General features: G+C 37.9%; 1 protein-coding gene across 2 annotated transcripts in view; it reads left to right on the top strand.

Moving 5' to 3' along the window:
• ENAH (ENAH actin regulator) overlaps window positions 1-19679 on the top strand; it is an 89391-nt gene that overhangs the window by 32702 nt on the left and 37010 nt on the right. For both annotated transcript variants that reach the window (XM_062490474.1, XM_062490473.1), the window contains exons 2-3: window positions 11122-11287; window positions 12685-12862. In XM_062490474.1, the coding sequence (XP_062346458.1) occupies window positions 11122-11287; window positions 12685-12862 (344 nt within the window). The remainder of the gene's footprint in view (window positions 1-11121; window positions 11288-12684; window positions 12863-19679) is intronic.

Raw genomic sequence — 19679 nt, 5'->3', positions numbered from 1 at the left:
CAGTTTGGCATGAAAATTGAATTCATATTTCGATATAGGTGATAACTTTGACTGGATTCAATGGCAAATGTAAATAACCCATAATTGAAGTGAAAGCAGAATGCTTCCAGATTGTCAACTTGATGATAATAACCTCTCCTTGATTTGTGAGATTTGTATGTGGAAACCTGTGCTCAAAGAGGAGAGCAGAGCTCTGCTGTAGAGAGGCATTTAAGTGGGAATTTAGTATTCCTTTGTTTTAGACATTATCATAAATGTCTCTACTGAATGCACAACATAAGAACGCTCATTAGATTTTCCTGTACAAGGAAGCAGCTGTAACTGGGGTAATTTTTACACATCACTGTATGCTTACTACACCGTGACAGGTCTTGAGTTGTGTAAGAATTCATTTATTTTGAGCTGCTTGAATAAGGCCCAGAACTTTGCCTCATCCTGGTGCCCTCAGAAATGAGGGCAGGATTGTCAAGAGCTCTGTTTATATTTGAAGTATTTTGTAGTACAGACTTGTTAAGAGATGTCAGAAATTCATGAATCAATCTTATGTGTTTTGTTGGGAGGAGAGTGTGAAAGAAATAAGGCTTATTGCCTATTATTAAATATTCAGACATTTATTTGGTAGTACACAACAGTGATAAAAAAACTATGTTGTTTATTTGAACCTCTTACTTTTAGACTTTGAACATTAGAACTACCAGTAGTGTTTAGGATCTTCATTTAAAGGCTACAGAAGGAGAGGCTGCTTGAAACTTCAAGTGTGAAATGCATGTTATTTTTAGGAAGAGCATTCCAATAAAATGAGATGCTAAGACAGAAATTGTCATAAATAGGGTACTTACATATCTGCAATTCAGTGGAGTGTTTTAAAAAAATTTTATTTCTTCTAGGCCACACACTGTCTTAGTCGAGGTGGAAGTTCTTGGGATTCATCTGCTCTCATCACCTTGGCTGTGTTGAATTTTGAAGTCTCAAAGGACAGAGATTCCACAGCTCCTCTGGGCAGCCTCTCCCACTATTTCACTGATTTCTTGGTGCAACTTTTCCTTGCCTGGTTAAAAGCTCATTTTCTGCACTTTTTGATTACCTCTCACCTTTCTGTAGTGCACTTCTGAGAAGATTGTGACTCTTGTTCCCTGTAATTCCCTGTTGAGTAGTTGAGAGTGGCCATTATGTTCCTGCCTTAGCTGGAGGCTGAACAAGCACAGCTGTGAAGCTACTCCTGGTGCATCTTTTCCTCTAGCCCCATTAATGATTTTCTCTTTGATTTGCTCCAATTTGTCAAAGTCTTTTTTTCCACTGGGGAGCCCAAAACTGGGGACAATGTGCCAGATGCAGTCTGAATAGAGGGGAATAATCACTTTCTAAATTACTGAGGTTATTTTGTCCGAGGTGGAAGTTTTAGTCTTTGCCTCCAGATTTCTTGAGGTATCTGTCATCTAATTTCCCCAGCCTGCTGAGAAACCTCTGAATAGCAGCTCTGCTGTCCAGCATACCAGTCTACCCTGGTTTGCAGAAATGCATCCACAGACTTGAAGTTTGATTACATGCCCTTTTCCTGGTGATCAACAAGTGCATTAAACAGTGTTGTAGCTGGTATTGACCCCCCTGAGAAGTGCACCAGTAACAGCTTACCAGGTAAATGTCAAACTGCTCCCTGCAACCCTTTGAGCCTCTGGCTCCCCAAACCTTTGTTCTTGTCCTGCTGGAGGGATGGTCATGACACTTGTCTTTTTCAGGCTGTCAGGAACTTATCTGGAGCACCCTGTAAAGCTGTTAGAGGGGCCACATGATGTCACCATGGTACCTTCACCTGTGCTGGGTGCATGCTGTTCAGTTGGATGGACTCTCAGTATCCAGTTCATCAAACTGGAGCCCCTGACTTTATTTCCCTCTAATGCAGTACTCATGCAGACCTGGAAACTGGGAACAAAAGTTGGTTTTGAGACCATATGTAACCTTTTCTCGTGCTTTGCTGCTCATCTTTTCATGATTAATCCATAAAACCATGGAAGGCTTGGATTGGAAGGGACCTTAAAGAACCCAAAGTTCCAACCCCTGTGCCATGGGCACACTTTCCACTAGACCAGATTGCTCAGAACCCCATCCAGCCTGGCCTACACTCATGTCAATGTCAACCTGGTGTTTAAAAACAAGAGTTAAATTAGCAAAATATGTTGTGGTTTTTTTCCTTTTCTTGTTAGGTGAAATTAAGTTGTAGAAAGACAATTCCTTCTTGTAATGAATGTTTCTTGAAATGACCTGTGAATTGCATATTCATATGTTAACACTGGGGCTGGAATGTGTCATTCAAAAGATTAGCCACCTTCCCTTTACACAGCTCTCTACATCAGAGGGTGCCCTTGTATTAATCTGGTAATGTAAAAACTGCTGTCTTGCTGGTCCAAGAGGAGCTGGGCATTGGCTATCTGAAAGTGAAATGAGTTACATGATCTGTGGTGCTGGCAATGTAATGATGGATTCTGTTGCAGCACATTCGAGAGCTCGGTTTGCCTGGGGAATCTGGGCTCTGAAAGCTGTGATTTGTACCATGTGTCTAAAGCTTGGGAAATAACAGAAGAAGGTCACTGTATAGAACATGGGAAATGTGTGTATATTAGGTGGTTTTTCACAGGAAGTCATCAGCTGTCAGTATAGTTGTTGGAGATGTTTTTCATGCCTGCTGAAAAAGGCTTTCCACAGTATGTTGGGCTCAGATTCATGGAATCACAGCAAGAGAGCAACAAGCCCTTGAAAAATACTCTATTTGTAGGGAAGAACTAATATGTCTGGCTAGTTTTTGGTCCTGGCCTTTTAAGACCATCAGGTTAAAAGCTTTGAACTTTTCAATCTGTCATGATTGTTCCTGTTTTGTAAAGATACTGACTTTATGGTTGATAGCTTTGTTCAATTACAGGGTACCATGGTGCTTGCAGATCGGTTCATTCCCAGATTTTGCTTTAGAGATTTTTTTCCATTAGCTTTGACAACAGGGACAAACCCCAAGAAATTGATTTTTGATAAAAATCTGTCTTGAGATAGGTGAAAGATCATGGTGGGAATCTTCTACTCCTGTTTTACTGTTGTCTACCCAGACAGAATTATCCTTTACTGTGGCAAAACCTTTGGCTTGTGATGACACTGTAGAATCTGCTTTGAGGAAATGGAATCTACTTCATTACTGCATGGATTCTGCGCAGCCTTTTAGTATAAGCAAAATAGTAAATGCCCTGAAGAAATATGTTTGAAGAACCAGTGGAAAAATTGATTTGATTATAACAATGTAATATTTTCAGGAAAAAAATCAGGATAAATTAGCGAAGAGGACATGTTTTAGGGAACACCCCTGTGTAAGAGGATAAAAGAAAACAAGAATATGGATGAGTGCATGGAGCAAGCATAAACTGAGTTATCTTATTTCATGGTTCTGTGGAGTCTAAATACAGGACTTTATTTTACCAGTGTAAAAGTAATGGCTAGAAGGATTTCCCCTGTCAGTGTAAATGTGTTATAATGAAATTGTTGGCCCCTGTGTAGTCCTGTTTTTTTCAAAATATCTGTTGGAAGCATCTATTGAAAAAAAAAAAATCTTCATGATTCTCTCTGGAATGAAAAAAAAAAATCTAGAAAATAGTGGAAAAAGTGGGAAAATGGTGCTCCTGTAACTTGTAGGTTGTTTCATTGAAAATCTTAGCACCAAGCTAAAATAATGAAGGCTTTTAGTAAAGTATTCCCATGAAGTTATCACTAAGTTTGCATACAAGGCAAAGACCAAATCTAAAAAATAAATAAAATTATAAAATTTGTAAATAAAATATTATAGAATTCTAGCATATCTGTGTTCTTCTCTCTCTCAAGCTTGGAATGATAAATGATGAAATGAAAGTTCAGAATTCTGTACTTTTTAAAGGAACAAGACAGAAAATGGTCATTCCTTCTGTCTGCTGAAGGAATTGCTTAAAAAACACCCCCACCTTTGTGTATGAAAGGATTTTAGTGTCTGTTTCTGTAAAAAAACTTGTATCTGGTTTTGGGTAATTACAGTTTATATAATGGAGAGTTGAGAAGTGAAGTATGTTAATATCATTTTCGGTTGGACTTCAGAGAGTATTTATGGATTTAAGGGTAGACAAAATTACTCACATATGTATAATACATTTTATTAATACTACATTATTGCATATGTAGTTAGCCATTGTTAATACAGTTAGTTTTATGCTATTGAAAATCTGTGTTTTTCAGTCTGCTGTTCTTAATTCCTGTTAATACTTCTGGGTTTGTTAAGGTTTGTCTCTGTAGTGTCAGTGTTCATTGGTTTGACTTGTATTCTCTCCTAGATATTCCTGATTTCCTTTGAGGGAATAGGTGAATTTTTATGTGAAGCAGCATATGACAAAGCTAGAGACAATATCAAATTCTCAACACATAATTACTTTGTCCATTGCATGAAATACAGCATGTGAAATGTTTGGGTAGGGAAAAAATATTTGGCTTTTAAATTGGGAGTTCTGTGTGAAAAGGAGGCTTTCACTTGACAACATCCTGCTGTTCTAAATAATATTTCTCTTTCTGCCTGGATGTCCTGCAGTGATTTCCTTCAGCTGTTTGATATTCACCTGCTGCTGTGGAACAAGCTACAAACGCAAAATCATCAAGGAACAGATTTATAGCAACAAGAGAAATTTATGAGAATTTTCTGGCTCCAAGAGCAGACTTCTCCTAAATTAATGTTAAATGCTTTTATGCACAAGATGAAAAGCAATTTTCTTTCAGCAGAAGGTGCTCACTGAGCAAAGAAAGTTTGATCCCAGCAAACTGTGTACCAGCTAAAACTCCTGAGTGTTGCAGAATCCTGTGCCAAAAGCAAAGCACCTTTCCTTTGATAACTATTAATCCCAATGATTCAGTTTCCCCTGCTTCTCAGCAGTACTTGTTTTATTTCTAGCTGGGACTTTGTCATGCAGGATTTTCTGCTGGTTTCTGATGTTGCAGCTAATCTGTATTCTGAGTAATTCATGAGAAGAAAAAGTGGGAGAGATGAATGAATCTCTTGGTTATCAGAGACTGAAAAGTGGGAGAGATGAATGAATCTCTCAGTTATCAATCAAAAGTTTTCTAGGCACAAGCAAGTACAGGAGAGCTGTTAGTGAAGCAATCTGGGATTTCTCCCTCTGCATTCGCCTCCTGTTTTAAAAGCCACTCTTGCCTGAGTTGGAGCTGCTGGAAGGAATCTTCAAGGACTCTTGTCATGTGGGGGGGGTTGTGGTGTTGGAAGAAGAATCCATGTGGAAACAGGTCAGATTAATCAGCTGTTCCTGAGTCTTATTTTAAAACCTAAATAGCAAGTAAATTCTGTACTGGCTGAAGTGTTGGAGTAGGCAAGCTGCATCATTTAGGTTGGGTACCAGTGGCACAGCACAGCTTAGTTCCTTCTGCTGTACCAAACATGTGATGTTCCCTTGCCAGCAGCATGTTTAACTGGCTTTCAGTAATGCAGGGAGAGTTGAGATTCTTACTTTTCAGCTGAGGATGAGTTAGAGAAATTTAACTTGTTGAACTGCTGTGTTAACCTCTGCAGAGCCCTAAAGGTTTGTATTTTTCCATGATGTCCTGTTGATGGTGTGGATGTCTTTGTTGGCAGGAGGAGGTGCTAATTGTTATACTCGGCCTCCTCTGAGATGTCCTTCTGGCTGAAGTGCTAAAGTTCAAGAAATTAATAAAATTAAAGCAGATGGTTATGAATTAAAACCTAAAGTAACCCGGAGTTCTTCCCCACTCCTCACTCATACCACCCCTGTCAACAAAGCCAAGCCTTTTTCCCTTCTCCCAGAAAATAAATATTAAGCTATGTAATTGAGTTCAGTTTGGAGCATATTTGAGGGCATAGGAAACATTTCTGTGTTAAGGTCAAGATGCTAAAAAGTACCTTAACTGTAAAGCCAGATTCGCAACTTAGAATATGTGACAACTTTGTCTACTGTGTCTCTTTTAGTTAATAGAAGGTAGTGATACAGTGTTTGTGGGATTTTGTTGTGGTTTTGGGTGGTTGATTTTAACTTTTTAATAGCAAAACAGAGAACACACAATTTCACTGTGATGTGCCAGTTAGGGTTCAGGAACAAGCAGGAAAAATTAGCTTGCAAAACACCGCCACTAAGATACAGAACTTTATATCTGGACCAGCGTTTAGCTGCTTTTCAAAAATGTGTATTTTTAAAATGTTAGAATTGGAAATGTTTAGAGTTTCTTTCTAGCTTTGTGCCACATGGTTTGAAAATCCTAAACAGGCGTTTGATGAATCAGTGTCTCTTTCCATTCCTTCTGCCCTGCAATGACTGCACATTTTAAGAACATGTTGTTATGTCTCTGTAAATTGAGAACATAGCACGAAAAAAAAACCTGAATCACCAGAAGCAGTGGTAATGGAATATAGTTTTTTGAAACCCTCATTGTTACATTACTGGCAAAAATACCCAAGGTTGAGCATCAGAGCAATCACAGTTCTTCCTTGCTTTTGTTAGTATATTTAAATGATCTTTTCTGTGGCTGCAATTGTGCTGTTTTACATACGAGTTTGGTCCTTGAAGTATGTTTATCTTTCTTGGTTCTTGAGAGAGGAAAACCACTCATCCACATCTTGTGGAGAGGAAAAAAGAAAAAAGGCTTAGGTCAGCAGACTGGATTGGTGTCACTGTGCATTGAGCTTAAGAACTTGGGATGTGAAAGAATGAACACATTCCATCTGGGCAAAAGAATGATGTCTGCTAGGGTTCAGTTTGCTATGGTTTTTGAGCTTTTTGTATGATCTCATCACTGGAGGAGGAAAGTATATTCTCCCATAAGAATAATGTTATACTTATGATTCATTACTACTGTGGTTTTCTGTGTGAGCCTTTTGAGTGCCAGACCTCCCCCCACTCTTCCACCCCAAATAAAAACCAGCCACCCTGTCGTTGGCTTTATATGGTATTGCTGTAGGTGGACTTACCCAGAATAATGGCTGGCTTTAACAATCAGAGCCTCACATCTTTGTCTGGAGAATAACTCCTCCTAACATATATTTATCCAGCTATTTGTCAAGCTTTACATTTTGGGAAGAGAGCTTTGTACACTTTGTCTCCTAAGGGTTGGTAAGCACTTTTTTTTGCATGAATGTTCCCTTGTATGAATTTTCTGTTTTCTGCAAATAATTTCATATACTTAGTTTAGTAATTTTACTTGGGAACACAGAATTTCTCAGTTTTCCTTTGTTAATATTTCACTGTAGTTCCCCAATACACTGCCCTAATAATTTAGCAATCACTTGTTAGAGCAGCTGTGCATTTTGGCAGTAGCATGTGAACCTGGAGATGCTCAATCTCCCACATACCCTAATCAACTCACATATTGAAAAGGTACAGGCTAATCCAAGTCTGATGGTTTCTGGAACCACTACACCACACCAGGAAGAGGAAAATTTGTAGATTTAGGCAAGTAAACCCAGTAGGATGCTTTTGAAGGCCTAATGACATGGCAGAGAGATGAAGATCCTTTTTTCTTTTCTCTTGCATCATGACTGGAGAAAATTTGTTTATTTGCCACCCATGTAAGGTAACATATAAAAAAATCTGCATTGGTGACCAGTTCAAAGTGCTTCTGGTGCAGTGAATGAAGGAAGCCATCCTAGCACAGGTCATGCAAGGGACACACGTGTTACAGCAAAGCCTGGGGACTGTGAAGAGCTCATGTGTAAATACTGAGATGAGTGAAGACCTGTTTCCTAATACAGCAGGGAAGTGTCATAAGTGTGCAAAGCAGGAAATACAGTAAATCATACCATTCTGATTCACTTGGCTCTTGTTCCTTTGCACTGAAGTTTAAGTTCATACGTATTTGTAGAATACAAGAGTCTGGTTCAGGTTCTAGCAACAGTGTGAAGTCAGAATTTTCGTAGAAAAAGGTAGGTCTTCAGAAAAAATCATAAACCTTGTTTTTCATTAGACCTGCCAAAGATAGTCAAAGATATTCACTGAACTAACAGTGTGGAATTTTGATTTGGTGTAATCCTTTGAAGTTAATGGATTTCTATTATGCATTTTATTTTTAGGGGGGATTTTGATATTGAAGTACTTGATGGTGTCTAATTATAATATACAATATGCTATGTTCAGGTGCTAAATTATCAAATGGCCATTGAAGAGCAGAACTAAAGATTCTTTTCGCTAAAGCTCATGCCTCCATGCTTTTCTTTAAAAGGAAGTGTAACCACTAGAGAACTTAGTAAGAGTAATTGAATAAACCTCCCCTTCACCTACTAATGCATCATTATTGAACCTGGAAAATAGGCTAGCATCCTGTGGTGGTTTAATTTCTTTCTGATGGGGATCTTTTCTTTCTTTCATTTTTCCATCTTACTCTTGCAGTCTGATAAACAAAGTGCTGTGTGGTGGGAACTGTTGGCAGGAGGGGAGTATGTCACCTTCAAATTGATACCTGGATATGAAAATTACACACCTGGAACACTGAAACTTTAGTTTTAGACTTTGTATGAAGTGAAGGTGGAAGGTTTATTGTGTAGTGATTGAAGAGGTCAGCTGGAAATTGTTTGAATTTGTAATTTTTAAAAGTTTGTGAATCATCTCATATTTTTACGTGAATTAGAATAATTCCCTGTTATGAAAATTGTTTCATTTTAGATGAAGTGTGAAGTACTTGAGATCTAGACTTGGTTAATACTTCCAGTTATAAGACATGGCCTGAGAAGTGGAACTAAAAATAGTTGAGCAGTTGTTAAAGAAAAGCTAGAAATTCAATTCGAGGTCATCTTATTTGCACTTGTGAAGAGTGCCACTTGAATATGGAGCAGTTCTAAAATGAATAGGTTTTTCTCCTTCTTTATTTCTTTACTTTTTTTTTTGGTATGTTAAATAAAATAATGTAAAGAGCTTTATAAACTTAGGCTGAATAAGAGCTCCTGAAATTTGATGGTCTGTCCTATTAATTAAGTCTCCTGCTCACTGTACCATTACTCAGTGACTCTGGTTCTACTTTTGTTGTAATTGGAACATATTATCTTAGAATCATAGTCTCAATTTTTAATATAATCTCTTTTTTAAATCTGTCTGGCACATGACTGAGTAGAAGTAACTTTTTGGCAAGAACTCTGCAAACCACATGGCTCTGCTTCCAAATCAGTATCTAGGTCCTGTCACTTATGGTTTATCGTGCCTGCAATTGATCCAGATTGATGTGATGGATCCAAATTGAAATATAGCAAAATACATTTATGGATTCAGAAGTTTTCCAAGTTTACTCTCAGGCATTTTAGAAAAACCACTACAGTTTGTCATATACTTTGTGAATGGTACAGAATGTTTCTAGGTTTGAACTTTAAGATGTGTGCCAAAATATCTAAAAATAAAGAAATCCAGTAGGTTCTTGTGCTGCCCTCTTCCCAAGTGAGGGAACTGTGTTTCACTGTGGCAGACATTTAATGGGACTGTGAAATGCCTAAAAGTTATACCAGAGTTTATTTTCTTTGCATTTACTCTTTCTTCCTGGTTCAGATGTGGTCCTTCCAGTCTAAACTGTAAACTATGCTTAGAAAAGAAGCACTTTAGTTATGTATATTATGACTTTACTATCCCTAAATTGAACTGGAAAAAGGGTGGTCTAATTAGAGGTTGTAATCCCCGTTCTGATCCAGTTGAATAGGTGATGGGATTAGAACACTTGCATTTTTAAAATTAAGAATCTGTTTCCTCATTTGATCATGAATCTCCCATGTGCATGGGAGACATGATCTCTCTTCTCCATGAGCCTTGAAAAGCATCCCACTGTTGAGCACTTTTGTATTTGCTATAATGCCATGGAAAGTGTGATAGAAATTGATTTTGTTTTCTCTAAAATGTTGGTATTGTAAGTTAACAGCTGGACATACTTCAGAATTTTCTTGTGTTGGGAAATGTGAATAAGATAGTGGGAAAATTTAGAATGGTCTTTGGAAAAAAAAAACCCCGACAAACACACACACCCCTTCCCAAACCAACCAACCAATAAAAAACACAAAAAACCCCAAGACAGATGGCTGGGGGAGGCAACCATCCCCTCTTTCATAAAATATGAATAAATATTCCTTTACTTTCCTATGAAGGGTTCATGTCTCTTCAGCCTTCTCAGTTTTCCAAATGGCAGGCCACATTCCTTGCAAGCCAGGCATCATGTGCTTTCTATAATGTTGGATGTGCTGGAGTGGTATGTTCAGAGAATCCGCCTTACTGATAAGAAATCATTCCTCTCTATTTTTATTTCCTGTCTGCATTTGGACATTTCCCATAAAGACAACCTGCATGGTGTCACCCTTTCCTTTCCTAATAAATAGTCTGTCTCTGGTATGGTCTGATTTCGTGTGTTTCTTTTATGATGACATTTATGATATGCTCCTTTTTAACTTCAGGGTGTAACTCAGCTTCCAGATGACTGGCATAATCAGGAATAGCTACTGATAGCAATCTCCTAATGAATTTGCACCTTTTGGTGATCAGTAGAACCTTTTCTCAGGGAGAAAATGTTACATCTGCGTGCCAACTGTTGTAAAATGTGTCAAAATCAAAATGTATTTCGTTTATGAGCTGGTGACATTTTTGTGGTGGACTTCGTTCTGTGTGTTTGTTCTCTATGTGTTAAGAGGTGCAAGGGCCTTCCAATTCTCTTCTCTTGCAGAAGTAATTTCCACTGGGAAGTGTAGATTGTGTGAAGCTAGTGCAACTCCAGATTCTTTGCTCTTTGCAGAAAGCTTTGTATATGGTTATGTCATTCAATTAGAATTCATGGCTGATGGTGAGGAAAAAGGAGGGTGAAAAAACCCGTAAGGGGAAAAAGTGCAAAAAGAAGTGAATACCTTCTTGATCTCTTTGATTAGTTGTTGGGCCTGTCTGTCTGGACCACAGCTTTTCAGAATGGACACATATAAGCAAAATATCAAAGTCCTGTTGGTTTTGTATTCAGAAAGGTGGAGGTTGCAGCAAATTTCCAGGAGTATTACTTTAGCATTTTGAGTTTAACAAAAAAAAAAAAAAGTTAACCAGAAAGATGATGCTTTGCCACAAGTAATTTTATTTTCTCCTCCACTTTGTATATTAACAGTGAACAGAGTATCTGCCAAGCACGAGCTGCTGTAATGGTCTACGATGATGCCAATAAGAAATGGGTACCAGCTGGTGGATCAACCGGATTCAGCCGAGTTCACATTTATCATCACACAGGCAACAACACATTCAGAGTAGTGGGCAGGAAGATTCAGGATCATCAGGTGAGGAAATCTCTGAAAATTTAGAACATTAAGTCTTCAGCAAAATTATGGGACCAATAAAAAATAAATCGCTTTTTTTAACTGAAGTAGCAGAACTTTTATTGCTTTTTCCCCCTGTGAACTAAGAACTTTGCATGCCTCCAAGGCAATAGTCCTTTTGCCATTTCTTCCTACAGATACCTATTTATAAAGGCTGGTGGTGTACTCAGAAGTCATCTGGTTCTTTTTAAGTGGCAACCTGAAAGCTTTTCTCCCCCACTCTACTCTGTGAGCTGCAGCCTGTGTAGACGCCAGCAGTTCTTTCAGCTCTTCCTATCTCACCAAAACCTGGATGCATGATGTCTCATTTCCCCAGATAATTTTGTTCAAAAAACCTTCTGATATTTGGTAACGCTGATCATCTACCACTTGAAGAGCATGAGAAGGGAGTAACAGCAATTAGGTCTTAATTTCCTTGATGAAGTTACTAGATCATGATTAAATGGCAAATTAGCACTCTCTCTGTAAATGTGCTCTGCCATGTGATACTTGGATTGGGGTTAAAAACCTAATCTTTTGTTTGAGGAGAGCTTCTTATATTTGTTTGCCTCCCTCCCAGCATTTCATAGAATTCTTTTGGTCTGTTCTTGGTCATTTATCACACATATGAAGCCTAGACTGGTAATGTCCTCTGTGATTTGTTATTAAACACTTACTCCAAGTAACATATGGTCTCTGTGCATTCATCTGAGAGCAAATGTGGGGTTTTTTTTCTCCCATTATTCAGCAGAAAAAGGTGAGAGGATATAGTTACCCAAGTACAATAGGATCCTCTTAGTGGATGGCTTGTAGTAAATGGTTGCCCTAATAGCTCGAATTTATCATCTTTTGTGTGAGCCATAACAATCTTGCAAAATGATACCCTGTGATCTGTGGTACAAATCCAGTAAACTGCTGCTGAGCACCCTGCAAGGCAAGGCATGCAGCAGCCACAGGGAGAAGGTGATAACTTGGTTAAAAAAGAAACCTAACAAATACCCTTTGAAATTCATGGGAAAAAGAGTTTCTGAATTTCAGATGCATATTTCACATCAAGTAGACTGCTGCTGGAAGTCAGAGCTGTTGATGTTACTACATTTGCTGTTATAAAACATCACTGCATCTTTCAGAGTGAGAACACTTAAACTACAAAAGTTGATACAAAATATCTCATTAGTCCTCTTGTGTATTCCCATCACTGATTACAGACAGTGTTGAAATTAAAATTGAAATGGTTATGTGCTTTCAGCATTGTGTTTCACCAATTATGGGTTGTGAATTAACCCATGTGGTGGAGGAATAAAATCTACCCAAAGCCAAAACTTCTGATGGAACAGCAATTTTAAACATAATTATTTTTATTTTTTTTATTATTATAGGTGGTAATAAATTGTGCCATTCCAAAAGGGCTGAAGTACAATCAGGCTACACAGACCTTTCACCAGTGGCGTGATGCTAGGCAGGTGTATGGTCTGAATTTTGGCAGCAAAGAAGATGCCAATGTCTTCGCAAGTGCCATGATGCATGCCTTAGAAGTATTAAATTCACAGGAAGCTGGTAAGAGTCTCTTCACAATTTTTTCCCCCCTAAGATTGTTCAGATACAGAAAAATTCAAATGTTTATGTGTAAAAGTCTGTAAGTCTTGTTTCTAATCATTATTAAGCCTCTAGGTGTTTTAATTATTAGGGTGTTTTGTCTAACTAATTTCTGCTTTTAAACAGTGCTTCTCAACTCGATTGACATCCCTGTAATTGCACTTCCTAGCGAGCAAATACATTTTCGTGTTTTTCTATATTAGATACAGAAACTGCTGGCTTTGCCTTTTTTTTAAGGAAGCAAAACAAAAAGACCTGCCCAAGAGGCATGTACCTTGTAACAAGGATACTTTCCAGGATTTCTAGAGACATCCAGGTTCCTATTGTATATTGGTATTTTTACTTCTCACTGATTACTGGTTTATTATAAAAATGTGAAGACTTTTTTTCCCTCCAAACTTTGAAATTCAGGTAATCTTCTCTGGCAGTTCTTACCACACAGAATTTTCCATTTCAGAGACCTTGAAAACAGGATTAACATTCAGCACATGTGATTTAGACACCAGGTCTATAATAATAATTTGTTTGAAGAGCCAGGGTGATGTAGGCTTTAAAACAGTGGTGGAAAAATTCCCAGCTTTCAGTCTTCTGCTGATCTCTGTAACATATTCTAGGTGGGCTCAACAGCAAATTGGTCAGCATAACACTGTGACACACCCAGAGGGAGTTTCTTTTAAAAGACTAAGAGTCTTTTGTGTTCTTGTAACCAAATAGAATTCTTTTGTCCTCATTAAACTTTTAAAGATTTCCTGTGTAACAAGAGACAGTAGTTATGTGCTGGTTTCCTTTCTCTTGTGTAGAAGAGAGCCTGTAGGTAACTATACCAGGACTGTCTCAGCTACAGCAAAAAAGGTGGTTTTCTAAGTTGTTTTTTATTCTGGTAGTCGTTTCAGGACTTAGCTTTTGAAACTAAGCTGCCTGGACTGTGGATGATAACATTCTGCAGTGCTTACGTTGTTACACAACATAGGAGGCCAAAATGGACATGGTAGCGAGAGTTAGGAGGTTTCTTTTTGCCTGCTAAAATAACCCAGTTGTGATTCCCAGTCTCCTGCCTCTCAGCTGGGTGTTTTCTCTTCTAAATCCCTCAGTTCTGTTTTCCCTAAAAGTAGCTCAACTGTAAACTTTTCATGCATTCTGACTGTTCATCACCTGTCTCCCCACCATCATTTGGGAACATGTGAAATGTTGGTTTATAGTCTTTTGATGGAAAGGCCTGACTGGTGGTAATTACCAGAGGTTTGAGGGGTTTAATTCTTTCCCATTACCTGTACTTGTGGAATTTGTTACATGTTTTCAGTTACCTGTATATATGCATATACCTATCTTCATAATTCAGTTAAACTCCTCGTAACACTAAACCTGAGCTCCTAGAGAGGCTGAAATGACCTAGGCATGGCATTCTCATTGTTTAGTTAGACAGTGTGTTCTTTTTTATTTTGTGGCTTGTAATTTGTCTGATGACTAGTTTTCTTGCTACTTTATGGAAGGTGTTTGTGAGCTGCTGCATTGTTATATTGTTCAGTAGTAGAAACTTCATTAAACTGAGATGCCACTTCTGTTTATAAAGACTTGGATAAAACTAAAATTTTATGATTGCAAAATTTCATAACTGTGTATGACTTATCTCAGCCTGGTTGCTGACTACAGTGCTGTTGTCCTCTGGTTCTTAACAATTTTGAGATGGACGCGAATTAAATTGTTTGAAAGTGACTGGGTGTAGCCCTTAAGTTTTTTTCTGAATTACAGGGTTGTCACTTTGTTTCTCCTTGTGAATTTGATTCTGTAGCAGCAGGCACAGGTCAAAATGCATTAATTAGCTGCATCCCAAGCTGATGGTGAGCGCAGGAGATAATTGTTCTTCCCTGGCTCCTGTCAGCCAAGGGCTGTGGTGGTTTAAGATTAGCTGTCACCTGGTGCTTTAGCTTCCATCAAGATGAAATAAAGCCAAACTTTAGAGCCAAACATTATCAGCGTTGTTTCAGCAGGTGAGCAGTTTAGCACTACTGCTTTAAAAAAAGTTCCCAATAAGGCACATGGAGTTGCTCTCTCAGCCTCATATCACTTCCAGACAATGTTTAAAGATAAATTTTCATAATGTTTCTGTGTTAGAGTACTGTCAACAAGTGTTCCTAAGTTTTATCAGCTGGAAAGTTTGTCAGTGTATGATCTAGTTGAATGATGCAATGTATGATTACTTCATTTTTCTGACCTGTACCAGTGTAAGAAGTAAAAAGGATCAAGTCTCTTTCTGAACATGCTGCTTCAATAATGAAAATAGGTTGCTAAGTGGTTTGCAGTTTAGAAACAAACTAATGGTGCTCCTTGCTCTAAGTTCAGTGAATTTTGTTTCTCTGGAGTTGGTATAATTTTCCTAAAAGTGCGGCTAGAAATGAATCCTTGGTGTCGGGTTCCCCCCCACAGCATCTCTGAAATAGATGAATATTTACTTAGACAGGTCACTGGCTCTGAGGCTCTAATATTAGCTCTTCATTTTAGGAAATGTATTGCAACTGTCTCCCTATAATAAACAAATTCCTCTTTCTGAAGAGGTGTTGGGATGGTATGTGTCATAAAATAAACTTACACTGATATATGATGATCAGTATATTATATGTGGTTAGTTTTGTTTCTTTCATCGTATCTGCTTGCCTTTTAAAAATTTCTAATATGCAGTCCTAGTTGGTATTTTGATGATGCTGCTTCAAATATCTGTACTTGAAGATGACAACTTGTCTCTATTAGTTTAAATAAATTGCTGTGTATCCAAAATGGTATATAGAACCTCCAACTCAAAATAAAGAAATCCTGCATAGATAGCTTCCCTTTAATTCTAGAATTATATCCAGTTAAAGTTAGATTCTTGCAGTATCTTTATTTTCTGCTGTGCTTTCTCATTTTGGCAGTTTCTTTTATTAGCTTGCTTATTTTATGTTGGATTTTATTCATAAAAGGAAAGCAGTTTTAATGTTAGCTGAGCATACTATTCAGAAATTCATAAAGCTGTAGATGAGTTTTAAATTTTATGCAAAGGTTCACAGAAATCTAAATGACTTCTGAGAAATATTAAAGATTAAGTTGTGTACATTCTTTTGGTTTGCAAGTCAGCTGTTGGTTATGGCTCTCTTCCTCTTTTTAAAATAAAATTAAATCATGATATCCTTCTCATGCATATATTTGAAAAATGTCATTGATCTTTTAGTTGGCATCCTCAGCTGTTCTACTGGCTGCTGGCAAAATTGGAGGTTGTTTTATTTAGGATCTCCCTCTAGTGGATCTGCTGGTGCGAGGCACCACTAAGCTGACAGGGATGGGCTTTTTGTCCTTCTGATGAGTTCAGAATGCAGAGTGAAAATCTCTGAAGTTAAGAGTAAAGGCTTTACTGCAAGTGGCAGCTTTCTGCTAAGGATTCAGAAGCAATGGCTGCCTTATCAGTGAAACTGCTGCAAATGCTCTGCAGATTTAGGATTTTGTTCTCCCCCTGAGTTATAGGACTGATCAAATGAATGTCCTAACTTCTCAAATGGTTGAACTCTGTTTATTTAAATAAACGTCAAAGTGTTTTAGCTCTGTCCTGGTTTGAATGATTGCATTAGCAAACCCTATTTTCCTGCTGGCTAGTTCGGCACATTGTAGGCAACCTGTAATTCCAGAAAAGAAGGACAACACAGGACTGCATTTTGTTCTGGAATTTTAAATATAATTTTAAAAAAATTAAATTGTAGATTCCTGCCCCATACTGTTTCAGAAATGCATTAAAAGTGAACCAAGGATTTTTTTCTGGCACTTACTTGGCAAAATTTTGAAAGACTTACTACTCGTTACATTAAATAACTGTTTGATGTGGCCAAAAGTGACACCTTTATCTAATGACAAGTGTGTGTCATCAAGTTTAAGAGGTCAAATGAAGAGGATTTCTGGCTGTAAGGCTGTATGCAATGCGTTCAGGTATTCAGTCACTGGTCTTGTCTGGAGATGATGGCTTGCTGCAAAGGTTTTGCATTGCATTACAAAGAAAGTTTTCATGTCTGCATTAAGTAGGGCTCATTGTTGCAATCAAAGTTGCTCTGGAATGAGAGAAAAGCTTCAACAAAGGGAAATTAATTAGATGGCTGAGAATTCTCTGATGTGTGAGACAATGAATTATTTCTTTGAAGGAACAAGGTCACGTAAGGGAAGCTTGTTGGGAGGAACAAAGGAGTATCATACCCTGTTTTGCTGCAAAAAGCACCTTCTGGTTCAGCTGGAATCAGTGTTGCTTTGTGTGGCATCTGTCTACAACCTCAGGAAAGCCTTGCTGAGAGAATAAGAAACTAAGTGTGAGGTTTATAGATGCTTAATTTGCATCTGAGGAGGTCCTTGGAGTTTGTTGCAGAAGATGAAAGTGGTGAAAGAGCTGAAGGAAGGATGTCACAACAGTAAATACGTCTATTTTAATTCTTTCTAATAGAATTGTGTAGATGTAAGATTTGTGATGCTTTTTGTATTAATGTGTAGCAGTTATGTATTGAAAAGATTTTGGAATGTTCTGGATATAAAGGCAAGGTCAGGATGGGCTTCAGTGAATCTGTTCTAGTATTGCCTTAGATCACAGTTTAATTCATAAGAAAATAGGGAGCAAGAAAAAGAAATGGAGGGATTTTTGTTTGCAAGGTCTCATTATTTTGTTCTTCTGACCTTGGAGGGGAAAAAGCCCCTGTGGTTCACGTTTTTTGAATTCCTCTTGAATGAGTAACTCTAAAAGTTAGGTTGTCCAGTTATTAAATAAACAAATCTTTATTCACAAATGTATATTGATGTGCAGTCCTTTCTCTTGCAGCGGAGATAGGTAATTAAATCCTTGCTGATTGGGGAATGCACTCAACTCATGGATTGAATAATTTAATAACTCTGGGAAATGCAAACTGAAGCAAAAATTGGGGTTGCCTAATTGGAATATATAGAGACACTGCAGAAGACTGAAATAAGAAAAGTATATGTGGAGCTTGGGGGGGGCTTTTCTTTGTACTGTTTTGGTTCATGTCATGCTAAAACTTGTTTTGGGAGAAGAAAAATTCTACAGCAGTGAAGTAATTATGCTGTACTTGTACTCTTAGCAAGCCTCTGGAACAGGCTGTCAGCACTCCCTGTCAGAACAGGAGTAACATGATGGTATTTTTATTACCTGTGTTGTCAAAAGTTGGATAATATCTCTGCTCTTGCTAGCGAGATTTTTCCCTTCCTTTTAAATGTGGGATTGATGAAATATTTTTTTTTTAGGTCATTACCAGGTGTTTATAATAGCTAATACTGATTAGGTAATCCTGATTTACGTGCCAAAACATTGACCCTATGTGAAGTTCTACCTGTTTACTGGGACAGAGTACTTCCTATTTATTGTAATTGCCCATTAGATTATTGAAAGCATCATCACTGTCAGTTGTGATGTTTGGAAGTGAAGGAGGGTTGCTAAGTTTTCAGAGTTTTATGCAAAGTTTCAAGAGTTGCCCTATTGTGTTCCTAAGTTTGTATTTTTTTTTTTTTTGGCTATTCAGAATTAGTGGTGTATCATGTGAAAGCATTGAATTTTAGGTGACCAACCTGAAGAATTGAATTAAAATTACAATCTGGTAGCTGATCTAAACTGCATGGCAAATACAAATAGAAGTACATTAATTTATGGATAAAGTTTTGTTTAATAAGCATAGAGGAATGTCAGCATATTTTACTGTTGAGGGTTTATAGTGTTGTCTTTAAAAATATTATCAGTAGAAATTGTACATAGATTAAATCTGCCTTTTGGGAGCAGGGTGTTTTCATAAAAGTCATGAAGACAGTTACGAAATATACCTTGGTTAGACTCATTTCAGTACTATTATAACAAATAAGGACAGTCATCACCTGTGACATTGCTATTTAAACAAATTTTAACATGGCTAAGGGTGGAGGGGGAGCTATAAATATCCCACAGTAGATGGTATTGATATATTTAACTTCAGTACTTGCTCCTTTAAGTTAGTGATCTTGTAGTTTCAGCAAGCAGCCATAGTTCCCTGCTGGTGAAGCTCCAAGCATGCAAGGATGGCAGAAGGAAACTGGAAGCTGCTGAGGTCCCCCAGCACACTGGTGCAGAGCCAAGCCTGGCTCCCAGGTTATCAGTTCCTGGTTTCCAAGACACTGCTGGCCCTGATAGAGGGTTCTGCTGGCACTGATAGGAGGCTTACATCTACTTAAAATTCATGTGTGTTTTAATGAATAGTTTCGTTATTCTTGTTGCATTTTATTACCTTGATCAAGTTAAGAGAGCCTGTGGATTGAAGTGGAAAGAGTTCACTTTCAAGTTTGGAGTGAGGAGTGACTTAACTGAGCTGAAGGCAACTGTGAGTGAGGAAGTAGGTGTTGGAAGGGAAGGGAAGTCTTGGCTGGAAGATGATTCACCCAAACAGAAGTATCAGAGAAGATTTGGTAACCAGTTAATACCCTTGGTTTTGGCCATCATCATCTTGTATATAAACCCATAACACGTCCAGGGCTCAAGGAGTGACCTGGTTTTGGTTCTGATGAAGGCTGGGTAACAAATCAACCCAGACTTTGTTCTGGCATGGCCTAGAGCAAGTCAGGCTGTGAATGGGAAAAAGAGCTGGAGAAACATGAAAGAGGGATACTTCACCATAGTTGTTCTTATTGCTTCCTGCACAGTTCTCTGAAAAGCCTGTTTTCCATTCATTCAGAAAACCTTTAACCATTTAGTAAAACACCTTTTTTTTAATGACTTCTTATATACCCTAACAAAAATACA

Source organism: Cinclus cinclus, chromosome 3 (assembly GCF_963662255.1).
Source record: "Cinclus cinclus chromosome 3, bCinCin1.1, whole genome shotgun sequence".
NCBI classification, from domain to species: Eukaryota; Metazoa; Chordata; class Aves; order Passeriformes; family Cinclidae; genus Cinclus; species Cinclus cinclus.
The sequence above is the reverse complement of the archived record's forward strand: the minus strand, read 5'-3'. Positions and strand labels throughout refer to the sequence as shown.